General features: G+C 36.2%; 1 protein-coding gene across 6 annotated transcripts in view; it reads right to left on the bottom strand.

Annotated features, from left to right (window-relative positions):
- Window positions 1-19,612, bottom strand: part of CCSER2 (coiled-coil serine rich protein 2) — a 67,298-nt gene that overhangs the window by 35,803 nt on the left and 11,883 nt on the right. For 3 of the 6 annotated variants that reach the window (XM_031053396.2, XM_031053397.2, XM_005153649.3), the window contains 3 exons: window positions 17,812-19,282; window positions 16,723-16,925; window positions 1,164-1,254 (listed from right to left, as the gene is read on the bottom strand). In XM_031053396.2, the coding sequence (XP_030909256.1) occupies window positions 1,164-1,254; window positions 16,723-16,925; window positions 17,812-19,243 (1,726 nt within the window). In that variant the 5' untranslated portion in view covers window positions 19,244-19,282. Of the gene's footprint in view, window positions 1-1,163; window positions 1,255-16,722; window positions 16,926-17,811; window positions 19,283-19,612 lie in introns of those variants that run through there. The other 3 variants (XM_031053398.2, XM_031053400.2, XM_031053399.2) reach the window with 2 other exon arrangements.

The following is a 19,612-nucleotide window of genomic DNA, read 5'->3' on the forward strand; positions in this document are numbered from 1 at the left end:
CTACCCTTTAAAAATGTTTCTCAGTTTTTCCCCAAGAGAATTATAATTACCCTCATTGAAACAATATCCCATAGGCTTGGACTGTTAACTGTTCTAGAAAATTAAAGAAGTAGAAAGATAAAAATTGTACACTTATCCGGGCATAAAAGCTGAATATTAGCACTATTGTCAATAAGCACCCCTTCACATAAGTCCTTTGGAAAACCTATTCTGAGATTTAAGATATTAAGTACAGCATTTCATATGTGCACACTGTTAAAACATGATGTGCCACCATGGTACATAGTAAATTCTGTACTTATTTACTGATAATTTGGCTTCATATCCAACAGACATACAGGACTCTTCATTTGTGCCTGTTATTACAGGGTAGGATGCTGCAGTGCTCCACATTCAATGTTTCCATTCACCTCAAAATATATTTGCCTCCACTAAACTTGGAGAATAAAGCTAATACCCATATCACTTGATAGTAACAACTTTTATTAGGTCAGGAATGCCCAAAAGCAAATGCCTCTGGTTTTCCAGGACAGGATTTGAGAAACTGTGACAATAATCTCCCTTACCTAGTTCATTCTAGTCCACATTTGTATTATTTTAAGAGCATCTTGGTACTACTATCCTCTTTATGAAAAGTTTGCCAGCACACACACTAACCCCATGAGTGCATAAAAAGCAACTTGAAAAAAAAATTTGTAAATCTTAAGGCTTCTGTTACTCTGAATTGTATAAAATATATTAGGATATAGTCATTTTGTATGAGAAAATAATAATAAAAAAAATTAGTTTGTCATTCAAAGCTGAAAAAATACTGTTCTAATATTTTCAAGTGCAGCTGAAGCATAAAACTGAAGGACTAACTTCAAAGTTTGAAATTTATTCTACCAAAATAATTTTAATAAACAAAGTGCAACAAGGTTGCATTTTTACAAAAGGCTGTAAACTTCTAACTTGAGATTTCTTCAAATGCAAGAGTTGTAATTGGCAGAACAGCAATATTTCATTTCATACATGTCAGAAAAGAGTTGTTACTTACAGAAAAAAACAAAAAAAAAAGAAGAATACATTGTCTTATTAAAGCAGAAGGCAGAAAAATACAATTCAAACCTTTCCTAAGTCCATATTGCAGTTTCACATTAAGATTGCTTGGCTAATTTACTAACCTTTATCATGAGGTGGGTCCTCCGGCAGGTCCACATCAAGCATGAGATCATCATCTTCAAGATCACATGAATCAAGATTATTCAAGATATCCTGCAAGAAAGAAAATATGAGATACAGATGCTTTCATGACATTTCATTTACCCTACTGTCATAAAAAAATTATTCCAAAGGTTTGTTACATTTTCATTGTACGCATATCCAATACCATCAGCAGTTTCTTCTCTTTAGAAGCCAAGAGCAACTGTACTTGAGATAATTCATACGAACAACAATCATCACACACCTAGTACTATGGTACAGTAACAGTGCTAGTTGAAATAAAGATGGATTAAAACATTTTTGTGCCTCACATCTATGGAACACTTCACAGATTTTTCCTTTCATTAAAATCCTGCCTTCCCCACAGTTGGAAGCATTTTAAAACAAAATTATTTTGCTCACTTAGAAAATGTCCTATCACGTTATTTTGGTTCTCATAATGTATTACCATAACATTGAAAGGAAGAGGGGGGAACCTATATGTTATCTTGACATTTTGGGCCAACAAACAAAATATGCTAATACCAGCACTAACCTCTGCTGCTTTTTATCTTTAAGATTGTGGTTCCCATAAAGCTGTTTCTAAAGGAACTAACAAACTGTCACAATGCATGTGTGTGTGTGTGTTAATAGTTCAAGTAAAGTGCAATGAAGTGTGATAGTACTAAATGAAATTATACATATTACGTGTAGTTAGTCAGGTGCATTAAAGGACTGTAGTCAGGGCAAGTCAATTCAGTGTAGAAAGGCAAAAACTGACCCCTCTTCCTTTAATACCTAAGTAGGAAAAGCTTTGAGGTGAGGGTTGTAGAATATTCAACTTACGGAGCAATCAGATAATGCCAGCACCATGCTACTGAAAAGCTACATCAGGCAACAAAGTGTGGAAGTTGAGTAGAGAACCCAGACTGCATTTTACTTGTTTATTCAAAGGTGGCTAGATTTGTTAATACAAAATGATTACAACACAAAACAGGTCTAAGGAAACTGTTAATGGTTATACAGCTAATTCTTGAGCACTATTTTCCATATTCCACAAAAAAAAGACGTTGCTTCAAGGCGCAGAAACAGATTCAGGCACTTCACACCTGCCTCTTTTTTTTTAAGAGCAGAAAGGCAGTTTTTTCTTAGGTTTAATAGCTACACCTACAGCTGATATGTGGAAACAATACTGAAAAATTTACCAAATATAAAGTAAATGAAGTGGTTTACTAATTATGTCACACTGGATAATAAAGTGATAGTTAAATACTTAACCAAATACTTGCATACAGATTATCAATACACTGCAAAACAATATTTACTTCGAAAGTTAGTCCCTTTGCTGGCTACTGATAGATCCACTTTGTGAGAGATGCATAGCTGAAAAGGAAGAACATCAACAGGGATGTCTAAACTGCTGCTCTAAGTGTTCTTTTGCAGTCTTCCTATAATGCTCACAAAGGACTACTGTATTTTATTACAAATCATAGAATCACAACATCAGCCAGGTTGGAAAAGACCTTTAGGATCATCAATCCCAACCATTAACACAGGACTGCCAAGACCACCACTAAACCATGTCACTAAGTGCTTCATCTACACGTTTTTCTGAACACTTTCAGGGGCAGTGATTCCACCACTTCCCTCAGGAAGCTGGTTCCAAATGGTGAAAAAAAGCTAAGTATATTTTAAGGTTTTTGGATATTGTGACACACAGAACATTGAACATTCTACAATTCTGATGGGGAAGTTATTCATTGACTTAGAAGGCAGAGTATGAAATGAAAATAGTTAATATGCACTTTGCAAAGCACGAACAGTATAAAGGACAGACTGAATACCTGAGACAGAACCATCTGGCTTTGTTGTATTTCAAAGTCCTACCTGAAATATTTTGTTTACATACAGCATCCCGAGTATTTACTGGAAAAAAAATGAGTAACAAGAAAAAACACTATGGAAAAGCTTCACAGGGAAATGGAAGCCAGTTAAATGAAATGTGGATTGAATATCTGGGAGAATAAACTTCCTGGAAAAATTTTAATTAAAACAAAAAGCAGCAAATATATACAGGAACTACAAGAATTTTAACTAGTATGTGTTTTTTAAACAATCCTGCAAAATATAAGTGTGATTGAGAGGTAGCTTTGGGTTTTTAGTTGACACATTGTTCCTATGTCATGCTTTGATCTTCCAAATTAGTACGAACAAGCATTATTTTCTTCTACTGTGGGAAACTTAACGAGCATGACAAATTACAAGCAGTGGCCACAAACATCTAAGGAAGTTGAAAACATTTGCTATTGCTATGCACAAGCATTCAAGTGAGTGCAATATAAAACCATAGTGTGTCAGTATGTCAACTAATAAACCTAGATAAGCCACTTCACTATCTTTGTATCCCAAATTCATAAGTCTAATGATGCCAGTGAAGGTCAGCATTTGAGATGCCATACATTTTTCTGTCAACAGAACATTTCATTATGCTTCCCTAATTATACATTCCTGCACCACACTGAAGCGATTCCTTGTGGGAAAACACAGCTGTGAATATGAAGTCTTCATAATAGGTAGACCACATGTGAATTCAATTTTGAGTAATTCCCAATGTTATCTACTTGGAAAACAGAATGTAAAAGTACAGGTCAGCAACATCATCTGGAGATCGCTGCAAGATAAAGTGGTTTCGTCAACAGATCAGTACACAAACCCTGTATTTTCAGACTTCCATTGTTATTCTTACTACTGTATAATGAACTGGAATTAACTACATAGCAGCAACACTGTTAATAATATGCACTGAACAAATTATCATCATGAAGTGACTCTGGGCAATGAGCTAAAACAGACCAGGAAATAAAATCTTCAGAAGTGCATCAGCTCCAGAATATTACATGTTTCAGCAATTAAGTTACAGTAAGAGATTAATCCTATTTTATTTGTACAGTTGAAAAGAATAATGCATGCTAAAAGGGCATGTAACTTCACAAGGCTGATTTAGCACAAGATTTTTAAGATAGCACAACCTACAACTGGGACTGCACAATCTTAAGTCAAGCTACAACTCTGTCCAAGATGTCCCTCCAGAAATTTTTCAGGTTAACAGAGGGAGTAGTGCTTTGTTCTCTTACTGCAACAGAGCAGAAAAAGCATTAGGTGAGAAACAGTTCATGTATGACTAGTGACATAAGTAGTCACATATACTGAGCAAGCAGAGAACCTCAACAGCAGGTAACACTAGCACTGCATAAAGAGGTGAGAACAGACTAAACAGAGGCAAAGGTAAGGCTGCCAAACAATTACACCACACTTTGCAAGTTTATTTTAATGTCCTGCAAGTTCCCACTGTAGTGACTGCCCTCAGGTGCCAAGTCTTACCAAAGGTTAATCGAGCACATACCAGCAGTTCACCTACAACAGCTTGAGGGATTTTTTGCCTAATTTGTTGGATTTGTAGCATTCAGAACATGTTTCTCAAGATGCAAAATAATACTAAGCTCTGAAGACAAAAGGTTTAATATTCAATACAAATTCTACTCGAGTTCATTACGATGGGCATTAAGAATATTTAAAAGCTCTTTCTAAAAATTCCTCAGACTACATGCATAAGCTCTCTCTTCCACTGAAGAGCAGTATTTTTCAGCCCACCAATTTACGTTCAATTTAGCTTAACAGTCCTAGGCAAGATAGGCTTAGCTTTCCCATTTCTTAAGCTAAATATGTAATGCAATTAAAACTAAATTATATGTCCAAATTAGAAGGACAGATACCTGCATTTCCTCCCTATTAAACTTAAAAGGTGTGCACTAGTGAAAGTTTGTAACACAACACATATTACATTGGAATTAAAAAGAAACAGAGAAAGTTGGGCATTGGATTAGCGCAGAAATTCAAAGCAATTCCAGATAAGCAACCTTCATAATTTCAGAGTGTTCACATTATTGAGAAGAGCCTAGTCTCAAATATCAATTCAGTACCCTTCTTTTCATGCCAAAGTATGCTATCTTGCTTGAAAAGAAATTGCACTGAGGTAGTCATGAACTGTTGGTGAATATTTGGAACACTATTTTACCTTTTTCCACAATTTAAGATCTCAGACCTCATTAATTTATTCTACCTTTATGAAACTGGCTTTTAAAGGAAAATACTTAATTATTTTGGTTACCAATATAGTGAGTTAGGTCTCAATTTCAATAATAATAATGCACTTCTGAAGCCAGTGGAAAAGGAAAGCAAAAGCTCAGATGCCAAGTATTTCGTAGTGATTAAACTGAATACACATTCAAATTTCTTCAGTGTGGTTTGCTCTATATCCTAATTTTTTCAAGCCTATATGCACAATTTCTTTGATGTTTTAATTCTTGTTCAAAAAAAGACTAAGAGCAATGCATGTAGATCATTTAACACAGAAGACTATAACTCCTTAAAAACTACAAACAACAATATTACAGGACAGATATCACTACTTTGGGAAGACGAATGAAACTACAGAAAGCACATCTACAAGCTCAAAAGTTAGCAGCAAAAGATAGTGTGTCATCTACAGCATCAGTATATAAATACCTTTCCAACACACCTAGTTTTGATGTTAGTATTCATACAATACTCTCCCAGGTTATGGGCAATGCATTTATAGAAGCTTTATTTGACATTAAGGTAACCTAATTTATTTAAAAACTTCACTGTTAAAACTGAATGGGTATTATGAAAGATAAACGTGATAGGTTATTTCCAGTATATATCTTAGTTATTTACTTAAAATACAGCAGTAATTACAGGTCACTTTGCTGAATGACAGCACATTATAGTACGTTCTATTAATCTGTTTGCACAAACAAATCACCACTAGGTTAGACCAGACTTCAGACTTGTAGTTATTCTTGCAGTACCATGCTGTATTCCTTTTGTTGAACACTTATTATAGAAAGTATCAGTAATGATCACTATGAAATTAAGGTTATGACTTCCATTAGTTAACGGGGCTTTACTTATTTTGAACACTTATTTTGAAGTGTTTTATGCTTATTTTTTTCCTACATCTACCTTGAGCTGATTTTCAGCTTTTAGTAACAGGATAAACAGTTTCTTTGAAACTGCTGAAAGATGAAATAAAGCAATTTGTCCACACAAAATTTTTTTTCAGTTGTTATATTAAAAAGATCTAATGGACACAGACTAGAAGAAAGCTTGACATTTAAGTTTATGACAGTTAAGCTAATTAACATATCAGAATTTTCAGAAATGGCATAAAGAATGACATTTAAATTATATATGTATATTTTATTTTATGATAACTCCATAAATAAAAGCCTTTTGAAGATATTTCCATCAGAATCTCTCAAATACCAGCATTACTTTTATAGGTCTTTTGGATAATAAGTACATGAAAAAAAATGTAAAAGATACTATACTACAACAGAAAAAAAATACTTAGAAAAAAATTAGCATCTCTATATTTCAACAAACTGTTCTGTAAATGTAGAAAAAAAGTTGTCAAAGTCACTAAATTATTTAAAGCTGACATGTCTTTGTGACATTCCATAGGGGAAAAAATAAAAAGAAGTCAAACATCCTGGTCAGATATCACCTCCATTCTACTATTGAAGAAATCTTATTTAAATTAAATGTTTAGTGTCTATGTCAGCATGACAATGAAGCTATGATACTGTGTTTAACAGGAGTATGATGCTATGGCAATGAGTATATTACCATAAATTTAACAACGTTGGTGTCACATAATACTACACAGGAGAAAAGAATAATCAAAGTAATTTCTTCAGGGAGATGGGGGAAGCTTTTTGAAACAACAGAAGAGGTAGGAGTTGACAGTGGGATATGAAGTCATAAATCCTAGATGAAACATACTACTACTTCATCATTAGTAGTCATATCTCTGCAGCTGTTAACATCTCCCAGCTGGCTGCTTCTAATGTGAACTTTGAACACCACAACTAACATGCAGTTGTACTTACAAAACAGAATGCCTTTTATTTTCTACAAGAGTTCATTCACTTGACTGAAAGTAGGGATCACTGCAGTGAGTTGGCATAATTTGGGAAAAACAATGAAAATATACTGTGTTTATATGATTCTCTGTGCTTTAATATTTGAAATGAGAAGAAATTGCACTATTTTGCATCTGGAAGTGACTTACGTCTCTATAGTGTCAAAGTGTATTAAAACTCTTATGCTATAATAAAGGGGCACTATTTCTTATCTCAAACATGCTTTTGCTAATAAAACCTAGATGTGCTTTATGCTCAGAAAAACTAACAGTTTTAGATGCATGAAATCCCAGACATTCACAGCCCTTTACTATGCAGTTGCATATGCTGCATGTCCTATGCAGAGGCGCTAAAATTTAAAGATTTTGGATTTTCATTAAAAAAATAAAATAAAATACACACACACACATGCATATATTTTGCGATGGAAAAAGACCACAGAAAAAAAAGTTCAACAAGCATAAGATAAGCATGAACAAAGGGAAAATGTGCCCAAAAAACTCAAGGGGGAATTGAAGAATTTGAGAGCACTATAGAAACTAAAAAAAAGTATCTTTTCAGGTTCTTGAAGAATGAAAAAATTAAGTAGCTTTTAAAATTAAACCCTAAACAGACTGAGTCAGCCATTGGGAGGGCAGATAAAAGATGACTGCAAAAGTCAAATATGATTGAAGGCTGACAACAGAGAAGAGGGAGACTTCTAGGGTCTTCGTCAATGCTATTTTCAGCATTTCACAACAGCTCAGGTAGAGAAGAAGTAAGGAAAGACACGGGAATTCAATACAAGTCTCCAAAAAGGCAATGTTAAATAAGAACTGAACTGTTAAGTGAAGGCAGAAAATAGAAGAAAAAGACATAGGAAGGCTCATAACATACTATAGGCTGAAGAGAAAAAAAAAAACACTGTAAAAACAACGTCATCAAAACAGAGAAAACCACAGAGGTTAAAGATACCTGCAGGATACTAAAAACTGGTTAGGAAGGGAGTTTTTTTAAATTCTGTACACTGCAAGTCACATTAAAGATAATTAAGCCCAAAATCCAAACAAGTATTTCATCATTTTGTTCACATTCTGTAACACAAGGCTGCCAAGACAACAAATGCAACAAACTTTGTTCTCAAAATCAAAGATATTTTACGCTTTACTATTAGACATAACTGTTAAATACTGATTTACCATTCTTGAAAACACCATTATAGAGGCATTGTGTGTTCTACCTAGGTTTACTGAACGTAGATAGGAAATTATTAGCAGAAGTTATTACCCACCCACTATACCTTAAGCAGGCAGCTATGCTTGCTGCTTTGGTTTTTAAAGTTTTTTTTAATTACAAAATCTGCCATTAGACTGAGTCAGAAATCTGACCTTTAATAGCATGATAGAGAGAAAGAAAACCAGAAATATTAACCATTCTGTTAAGACCTCACCAGTTCATAAGCCACAGCACTTTCCAAACATGCTGCGTAAGTAAAACCCCACTGCTATAAGAAGTATTCTTTCAGTGCCATCTAGCCTTTGGTAATGGACCTACAAAAAAGAAGTAAGGTGCAGGGAAGCATGTAGACTATCTTGCTGCAGAATTCCGGGGGGGTGGGGGGAAGAACTTTTTCTTAAATAGGCAGAAGCCTTTTAGCAGAATGTTTCCCATCCATTACAGAACACAACCATAGAAAGTCATCAGCAGGAAGCATAAATAGTAACACTAAAGTAGCAGAGGCCGAGGAAAATCAGTCTTTTCTACAGACTGCTTCCAGTCTGTTTTCAGAAAGTCTACCAATAATAGAACTTCATCACTACTTTTACAGTTTGCCTACAAATAACTGAGCATTTTACACTATAAAACAATATGTAATTGCTACACAGCCTGTTGTCAAAAATAATTGAGAATGATCCTTACTCCACTGACTTGCAGTTGTATTAATAGTGTGAAGTTCAGCTTAAAGAAAAATAGGAAGACTTCAAATAACTCCCGTTGAGCAAGAAACCAAACCATAATCTCAAAATTCAGAGGAACATCATGGGCATGGTTGCTAGCAGATAAATTATGTTTCCTCTGTGTAGTTAATTTGAATTATACCCTAGCTCGGTTTTTGGGGTAATGTGAATAAGACTTACTTCACAGGATTAATGAGTTCTATTCTTATACAGTCAGCTTAATATACTTGTTTCTAATTAAAACCAAAATATTCCTCAAAAAAATCCTTACAAAGTTTAACCCTGCCAAGTGCAAGGTCTTACACCTGGGTCAGAGCAATCCCAGGCACAGCTACAGAGTAGGCAGAGAAGAGATTCAAAGCAGCTCTGCAGAGAAAGACTTGGGGGTGCTGGTTGATGAGAAAATGAACATGAACCGGCAGTGTGCGCTTACAGCCCAGAAAGCCAACCATATCCTGGGCTGCACCAAAAGGAGCCTGACCAGCAGGTCGAAGGAGGTGATCCTGCCCCTATACTCTGCTCTCTGTGTGCAGTTCTGGTGTCCTCAACACAAAAAGGACATGGAGCTGTTGGAACAAGTGCAGAGGAGGGCCATGAGGATGATAAGGGGACTGGAGCACCTCCTGTATGAAGAGAGGCTGAGGAAGTCGGTGCTGTTCAGCCTGGAGAAAAGAAGGCTGCATGGAGACCTCATAGCAGCCTTCCAGTATCTGAAGGGGGGCTACAGGGATGCTGGGGATGGATTGCTCATTAGGGACTGTAGTGACAGGACAAGTGGTAATGGGTAAAAACTTAAACAGGGGAAGTTTTGATGGGATATACGGAAGAAATTCTTTACTGTGAGGGTGGTGAGGCACTGAAATGGGTTGCTTAGGGAAGCTGTGAATGCGCCATCCCTGGCGGTGTTCAAGGCCAGGTTGGACAGAGCCTTGGGTGTCATGTTTTAGTGTGAGGTGTCCCTGCCCATGGCAGGGCAGTTGGAACTAGATGATCTTAAGGCCCTTTCCAACCATAACTATTCTATGATTCTATTCTACATATTAAGTACTCTTGAGTAATTCCATTTTGACCAATTTTAAAATGAACTGCTGATACCACCAGAAGCATTCTGTCACCTCCACTTCCAAAACTATATTCTTACTACATTAGCCTGATACATTTCAATACGAACCAAGAATACAAAAAAAACATTAAAATGCTGTTTACTGAGAACCACCTCATATGTGGAAAAACAGTGCTTTACTAAATTTCATGTCTCAAGAGGGATGACAATTGAAGTTATAGCAGATTGCAGTTGATATGAATATGGCCTCAATGCAATATTAAGTGTTCTTGAAAATAAGTGCTTCCCATACCTAGAACTGTAGGGAAAGTAAGACTGAAATTGGGTGCACACATTTCATCCAGAGGGAACAAAGCTGTATGTGCTAGAACAACAACTGACCCCAACATGTTTAAAATACTGTCCCTCTCCTAAGTTTCAGATGCTTCACAACAAAAAAAAATCTGGAAAAAGATTCAACACCAATGCTCCTATAACCTATTTTCAGGTAAAAAGGAAAAGCAAACTTCATTAAAGACACCTAGACTGGCACACAATTACCTGTAAAGTGTCCAGTAACTCAGAGCTTCTAGATGTATGTGTCAATCTGCTTTACATACTTTTAAGAAAATGCTTTTCTTGCTTATACTGATAACTTTGAATCCAACTTTAACACTACTGTTCTCTTTGGGCACACGTTTATTTACCTGCTCACTATGGTTTGAAGACTTCCTAGGAATAATGAAAGCAATGTGCAAAACCTAGAAGTTCAGCAATAAAGTTAAATGAAGTACACTAGAGTAACTCTGAAGTCCTTCTATTGAAAAAGCAATGGCACTTGTTAGAATAAAGAACAAAATTTAAAAAGGAATAGCTTTAAACTCATGTTAAAATTTAACACTTACTATGCAGTTACCAACTTATCCAGGGAATGCCACTTACAAGGTGATGAAAAGAAAGAAGCTAATTTCTACCAGTATTTATTCTCATATTTCACACACCAACACATCAGCTGTTGCTCTCTCCATCTCTGCACCATCCAAATTCAAAGCTGTCATTAACGGCTACCACAACTGAAACAAAGGAGTACAACTGAACCTGCCTTGATTTTAGCAGCTAAAACAGCATGAGAACATTTACTTGTGTCAGTTCTGAAGCAAACAGCTCTCAAAGGCATATATGTTTTCTGATCCCAAAGGAAAGGAAGCCAGTTTGCCATAAAAGCTTGTTCACATAAATGTAATGCTTCTCAAACCAACATCCCAAGAGGTTTGTACACTGTAATACAGTCACATAACCTCTTAATAGTATTTGAGAGCATGGACACATATATCACATAAGACAGAGGCAAAAATGCCATCTCATTAAGTAATTCAGTTTCTTACTACCTCCCGTTGCTGCAATAGTTAAGCTCTGAAGTTGAAGTCTAGAGCAGCAATGGGAGGGTTGTGGCTATTTTCACTCTGAAGACAGCATGTCAAAATCAGTTGGTACTTTCATGCTTTTCCTTTCCCTGACACAAGCAGACGACCATCTGCCAGCAAACCCTGCTGAAAGACTGGTTGAGGAACCCTGCTAACAGAATGCACTGTAACAAGTTTATACTCTTAGTTCTGTATTACCAAGTAATAATAGATTTTTTCCTTGCAGTTGCAGTTTCATACTAAAAGCTTAACTGGGGACACATGAATTAAGGATCCTCTCCCACTAATTTAGTATGTCCACAAATATCTGCTCATAATGGAGACTAAACACAAAACTGTGATACTGACTTCTGAGGCTTTGAAACTGGAAGTAGTCTAATGGTTTTCCTAATAAATTATTTCAGTCATAACTGAAAGCGTTTTAGAAACTGATGATATGGAAAACAAATACCACAGATTTTTATACTTGTAATGTTGGAAAAAAAAAAAAGCAGTTATATCAACCTAATGAAAACTATGAAGTTAGAACAGTACTATTTAAGAGAGTCAGCATCATTTTTGTCAGATTCTGGAATACGGCATGAAGATGTTGGACAAAAGAACATGGAACTTAGACATGACCTTATGAGCTTAACCAGAAGTTACCAGCAACACCAGCTTCAGCTAAGTGGCACTCAGATGCATGCCAGTGAAAAATACCTTTCAAGGCTGACATCTGTATGAGATCCCAACCCCAGAACCACTGTATTTCTGAGCAGGAAGTTTGAACCACTTACTGCATTTTAGAAAACAGAGTAAGCCAAAGCTCTTTCACGGACATCCTAAGGAGAAATGGCAGCTTACCAAGACAACAGGTTTACAATAAATCCTTTTATATTACAAGTAAAATTCAGACATGCTGTTTGCTGTTTTCTAGAATGCACCAGTGAAAGCTACAATCTCACAGAAGACTTAATGGGCTACTTCAATGCCTCTTGCCAAGAAAAACCTTGGCCTACAAACACAAAAGTCAGGCTTTCAGGTAAAGGAGTGTGAACAACCAATTATTCACTCTGCCCTTCACAAGACAGGATTTCTGTGATGATCAATGCAACAAATGAGCAGAAGCTATCTTATTTTTTACATAAATGAGAACTTTTGACTTTCCTGAAATATTCAAAGCTTCACTCTGAATCGAAGTTCATATATAAAAGTTTGTTTCTTATTTGTCTACTTCATACAATGGACAGGAGAAAATAAACTAAAATCAAACCTTGATACAGGCAAAAGAGCTTCATTAGTCATCAAGCAAAGAAGCAATGAGACTTCAAATGGGGATGCATGTTTTAGGCTACATTGCTTGTATGCATTATGAACATCTTTCCAGACAAAAACAATGAAAGCAAAAACATAGCAAGGATGATACACTATAGTACGAGTTCTCATTCTAGAAAATAGGAAAACATTTGTTTCTCACTTACTGAAATAAAATTGTTTCAGTCCTAAGCAGTTATTACAAAGACCGTCACAGAAATCAGATATTCAGCCCTTTAGATGCTTAACTAACAGACTTCTACTGAGGGAATGCTAACCCTCTCAGCTGCTAGCTGAACACACATGAGCAAGCAATATACTAATACAGTCTTGCCCTCCAATGAAATTCATTTATAGGAAATAAGAACTCAATCTTGACTTCCGCCTGACTCTGTAAATTAAAGTGTTTTGCTTTCTTTTTCTTATTTATGAAGACAGTTGCATTACAATCAAGAGCACAATTTAAGCCTAGAAACACAGAAAATGTGCAGATCCACATTAATTAGGGTTCTTTCCACACTGTTCAGGTTCTTTCTGGTTTCCGGTTTGTTTGTTGGTTTGGGTATTTTTTCCCTTTCTGTAATCAAACTATTAGTTTTGTTTGCAAAGCTTTTCTGGTTTTGAATAATTGCAATCTAAGATTTGATTACAACCACTCAGTGGCAGTGAAATGAACAAACATTTTAATTATAATCCTTAACTTGAGCTGAAGATAGCTAGTGACAGAATTGATGAAAGCCTATATTAAAAACTAAACAAACCCAAAACAAACACCAACAAAAACAACAAACACACACAAACAAAGCACATCGGAAGCTGTACCTCACATTGCTGAGCAGCTTCCTGCCATGAAAAAGCATGCCTGTAAAGCAGCTCAGTTTTTAAGAGTATGTAGCTGAAATAGAGAACATGAGCAAACAGTACACCTAAACATTGAGAGTAAGTATTGACAAATATTGTCTATGTCAGTGACTTACAGAGCCATCACAATTGCTCTGCTAAGCATCAGTCTTTTCACACAGAATTAGCAGAAACTGCACCAGTGATTTGGTGCTCAGCAGCAAAGACCAGTTGTTGAAAGAAATGCAAGGAATATCAATGAAATTAAACAAATGCTTGAAGACTTGAAAGGAGTTCAGTTCTTCGAATGTTAACCACTTGATTTTTTGCCTTCAAAACTGGAAATGAAACAGAAGCAGGGATAGTAGAATAAGTTGTTTTCTGTTACCACACACACACACACAAAAATCCTGACAAGGTCTCAAAAAAAACCAAAAAACCAAAAAACCAAACCAAAAAACCCTCATGCATGTCCTACCTAGCCGTAAGTCCCCATGGCATCATCTTATGAGAGGTTATTAAGATTTGTATAACTTTCAAGCCTCCAACACTGGATTCTGCGTTTGGTCCATAGCTGTCTGGACAGTTAGTGAAAAACAGGACTGTCCTAAAAGAGGCCGAACTTATTTCCCTACACACACCATGTCCTAATATCAAGCTCTACTGAGAACAAAGATACCTGCTTTTTGTCTCCCTCCCCCAAAAAAAAGGAACAAAAAAACTGAGTTGCCAGCAAGCTCCTTCCACCATCTTCCTATTCTTGTTGTCACTCCAGAAGCCTAGTTAACATCCCTCTGCATAAGTTGCCTTTTCAAAAATGGTCAAAACATTCCTAATCTAAGATTACTCAGCAAAAGCTGCACTGCCGTATATGGAAAAATTTAGGGAAAACATTAAATATTTGTTGATATTAAGGACAATACAACTTAAAAGACTAGCAATATAACCGTAAGATGAAAATAAAGGCTGTTAGTGCTTTAACCAGTACCAATTACTCATCATCTAGTTACCTGAATTCAGCTAAAGTGCTTCTACTCGCTCCAGCCTGATGCCATGGAAACTCTAGAACCAACTATATGGTTTGCAGATTTCCCTAGAAACATTAATTCCAAGGGGCAGTTAATCTGGCATCAGCTCAAGCATTCAAAATACTCAATTCTGATGCTTATCAACTGGATTTTGACAGATACTAACTGCTTTTACCCTCACCACACTAGAAGACAGAAACCACATAATTTGATCACATATCTCCCAGCAATCAAAGCATCTGATGTGTTGACTATTCTCAATGCCTTTAGTTCTTTTTTTTTTACCTTCTTTATACTTACTGCATGTAGAAGAAACAAGGAACAGAAGTCACACTAACCTACATAAGCATATAATTCTTCAAATATAATGATTAACTGCATCAGAAAGTCCTCTGCATCTTCAGATTAAAAAATGAACAAAACTAAAGGCTTCCAAGAGCTTCTGTCAATCAGAACATTATCAGTTCACACACAGATACATGGAGGTCACATGTATCAAACCCCTTGATACATAGGGTCCAAACCATTGGAAAGTAGTGTCTTTTATTTGTTTGACAAACTACACTGTACGTATCAAAATATCTATATTTAATATTTTTCAAGGGCAAAGTTTAAAAACTTCTTTTTTCCTGGCATGTGCATGCATGTGTTTGCAGAAAGGGTGCTTGTTTTTACAGCAGCCTACATTAAATTTTTTTGTCCCCTATGAGTCAGTATCAATAAAACTACAAAACCCATTCTGCAAAAGTCTCAAACGGCTTTTCCAAGCTGGCCACAATTACAACAAAAAGTTAATAACCATTTCTAGACTGTAAGCACTGACGCTCAACATCATTTATTTAAAAGAGAAAGCAAACTATATCATAAGTAGCTGAAAAAATATCAGGTATTTGTACGCAGTTATACAATATAATTACTACTATGTCAAATTTTCAGGAGAAAGCTCTGCTGTTCTGCTCTGGAACTACAGCAAACAACCCAGCTAAAAGTATAAATCGAAGTCTAAGCAGGTGCCACAAACCGTGACCAAGTCCAAAAGTACATTACTAAATTCACAGTGGTGTCACAGTATCTAACACGCCCAAAACACATGAAGCATGACACTGATTATGCCAATTTTTTTTTCTTAGAAGCTCCAATTTTTGATACCGTGTTACTAAAACAGGAGCTGCTTAATTCAGAAGTCTGTTCAGGTAAAGAAATATGAACAGCAAAAAGTGATGAAGGACAGACAAGTATTTTCCTCATGCCCACTAAAATCCCAGGGCTGGTTCCCTGACTTCAGTCAGAGGGTCACAGCACTGCAGCAACTCTCCATCCTTTCTTCAAGGCTAAATTCTGAATCAGTCTTCAGACTGATTTCTTACAGATCTGTTACAACTTCAACACTAAGAAAAAGGTTCTTGCGCATCTTGTGTATCACATCTGAGACATACAAAGAGTCCTGCTATATGGGCTACAGTCGGGTATCTACCTTACAGATTCTATGCTTGAACAAACTGGGAAATCAAAATAAACTTCAGTTCAGAAAGGTCCTATACATATACAGTATACAAATAAGATGACACAAGTCAGAGAGGCAACATCTATTTTCTTGCTTTTTCACTCCTAAGTTTAGTGATTGGTAGGAGATATTTCACCTATCATTTGTGGGAATTCCTTTCTTTATTCTTTGTGAGCACTACCATGAGACTGCATAAGGATGGAGCTGTTCTGTCCTAGCTTGAGAATAAGGAAAAAAACAAAGATGTGTGACTCAAGGTCATCTGTCCAGGAACAGACTTCTTAAACAAGAAGTTTCAAAAAGCTATCAACTACAGACAAAAGAAGAAACAATTCTGAAGTAAAAAAAAACCAACAACAACAACAACAACAAAATCCAAACTACATTAATTCTGTTTTCAAGAGAGATTTAAGCAATAAACTCAAAATACTACATTTATGCAAGTTATACATATAAATACATACTATACTGTTCATTTCTGATGATTCATAACTTCCACATGGATGGACACTCCCAATAGGTTCCAGTCCTTCTTCATCCCACATATACGTGCCATCAGAGCTGTCAGATGGAGAAAGCTCAAAAGAAGAGCCAGCTCTGTAATTTGTCTCTGGAGAAATCACATTCTCGGCAGCATGCTTCGTACTTTCACTGTTGTCATCCACTGCTTAGAGAAAATAGGAATAGTTGAGATTACGAAACCAATCCAATACTTCAAAAATTAATATTAGGATGTCTATGACTGGTACTTGTCTGTAACTACACTGTAACAGACTACCTGAAAGCATTCTACAGTATTGTTCACTCATCCTAAAGGGGAAAAAAAAGCTAAAGCTGGTTTGGTAGCTACAACCTACTCTTCCAATCTACATCTTTCCTGGCCTTTTACATTGCACTAATTCACTCATCATAAAAGCTACTTTCTAGAAATCAGTATGTTTACCAGAGGGTGAGTCCAGAAGTATCTTTTTGGATCAAATCTTTCAACTGTAAGTTCTCTCAAAACAAGTATGTGGGAAGCCCATCATTGTTTTGAAAACATGGCTTTTAAAAACATCTTCTGTCTCAACTAATTTTTAAATAATTAATATAGCATGCATGGGGGGAAGGGGCAATAGTCACACTGCTATTTAAAATTTAACTGATTTAAATTAGACACACTACACTTATTCCCACTACTCAGAAGCATTACAACTGTTCTCTGCCTACAGAGGCAGAAGGGAGAGGAAAATATTTTCTTAAAAGATCACCAGTCCAGAGAAGTGAATCACAAAGCAAGGATGTGAAAAAACCCACAACCATACCACAAGCATGGTTAAAGGAAGTATCTTTCATTCTTATCCCATAGAAAAAAGTTTTTAAGTCATGTTTGGGAAAGAGAACTATCATGGAGAAAAGGCACCGTAAGAAAACAAATGGGCCAGTACAGAGCAAAGTTTCATTCTGAAACAACTCACAAGCAATTGGCAATTATATAAAAAAACTTAATTACAGTTACAGGATCTCGCTTCAGTACCTAAAATTTCAAACAGAACAGAACATAAAGTATTTACCAGACACGTTTATATCAAGCCACTCATCAGTATTACAGCAAGATCCTCCACTTTCCTTGAGAGAAGTGAATGGTTCAATTGACATTATATTCCCATGATCTAATTCTTTATGGCAGTTCTCCTTTTCTGGTATTTGTATAGTTCTGTTTGGGTCTTCTATATCTATGAAATCATCACTGAAGTCTTCACTCAAATCAATTTTTTCAGAGGATGACAAAGAAGATATAGATATTTCATCTCCATCATCGCTCATACACATGACTTTTGACCCATGTTTTCCCACACTTTCATGCAAACCCTCATCAGATTCTGTTCTTTGAGCATTGCTCTCTATAACACTGTTTTTCTCAATTGTTCTGTTAATATTTGTTGAAATTTCAGAGTTCTCCATGATGCACATGTCAGAAGTTGTCCTTTTGTTGCTATCGATATTTCCAGCAAATCGCTGCCGTGCAGGCTTCAGCAGAGAAGGCCGACTTAACCTGTATCCAAAAGAAGGTGCTGACCCAGATCCATTTGATAGTGGGGGCTTCTTTGAACAAAGAGCTGACATACCAGAGTAGGGTCTGACAAATCCATACTTCATAGGTTCATTTCCATTGGGTACATCCAACTGACATGCATTTCTTGACAATAAAGTTGACCTCTGAGATGTCCTGGCAGCTAGATTTTGAGTATGATAAGGCCTTGTAAGATCCACAGCTTTATTGAAAGAATGTGACCTGGTTAGAGATGCAGTGGGAAGGAAAGAATTCTGAATGGAATGTGAGAAACTTTGTGATCTTACCATTTTTTCACAGGAAAAAGACTTGCTGTTGTCTGTAGATTGTGCTAAGCCTTCTCCTGAACTTGTCCTTGTGGCATTGGAATTAGCTCTAGGTCTCTGCAAACCTACCACCGTCCTATTTCCATAAAAGCCATTTAAATGTGATTTTGGAGCACTGAGTCCAGAATATGAGGTCCTTCCTGACAGGGTACCTTTGGCAAATTTTGCTGAACTAGAGAGTCCAGGCAAAGACTTTGGGTTTAATTCCTCAGTAGAAGATACAAACATATTGGTTTGTTTTGCTGCTTTTGATGTAACTGAAGCAGTACTGTTCACACCCACCCTGAGCACATCATTACACAATGCTCCTTGAGATTGAGAATACTTCTCAGAATCAATTAATTTTTCATTACAGTTACTTCTAGAGTTGGTGTCTCTCCCACTATGATCATTAAGTTGGTATTTATTTGACTTTTTCCAGTTGAAAGAAAACGAAGACATGTGAACAGTGCCATTGTGCTTGCTGAAACTTTTGCCACCATTATTCCCTGCTAAACTAACAGCTGTCCCATTTGGCATAGGTTGCAAAACACTTCCTGAAGTTTTCGTTCCATATTTCGGTAGCCTGGAAACCAAGGATGCCCTGATTTGATTTTTTTCTTCCATGAGCTATGTGGTACATTGGTCCTTACAGGGTGCTTGAATCTAAGGGAGAGAAGGAAAAAAAAAATAAAAGGCAAAAAACAATATCAGACCTGAATCAACCACACATTAAACAAAATAATTTTATGTACATTTGCATCTATAAATTCCTGTGCTTTCTACAATGCATTCTACATTCCTGTGCTTAACTCTACCTGTATGGTGATACAAACCAATACATGCAAATTTTGTGAACTCCAGAGAAATACCAGTCACCAGCAGTTAGTTGGCAGTAATTGTCATTCGGGTCACACCCAGCCCCCAGCTTTCATTCTCTAGATAAAGTGCCCTTTTTTTTCCCTTCCCTTAGAAATCTATAAAATAAGCTTAAAA

The sequence above is a fragment of the Melopsittacus undulatus genome, chromosome 4, assembly GCF_012275295.1.
Source record: "Melopsittacus undulatus isolate bMelUnd1 chromosome 4, bMelUnd1.mat.Z, whole genome shotgun sequence".
Taxonomy (NCBI): Eukaryota; Metazoa; Chordata; class Aves; order Psittaciformes; family Psittaculidae; genus Melopsittacus; species Melopsittacus undulatus.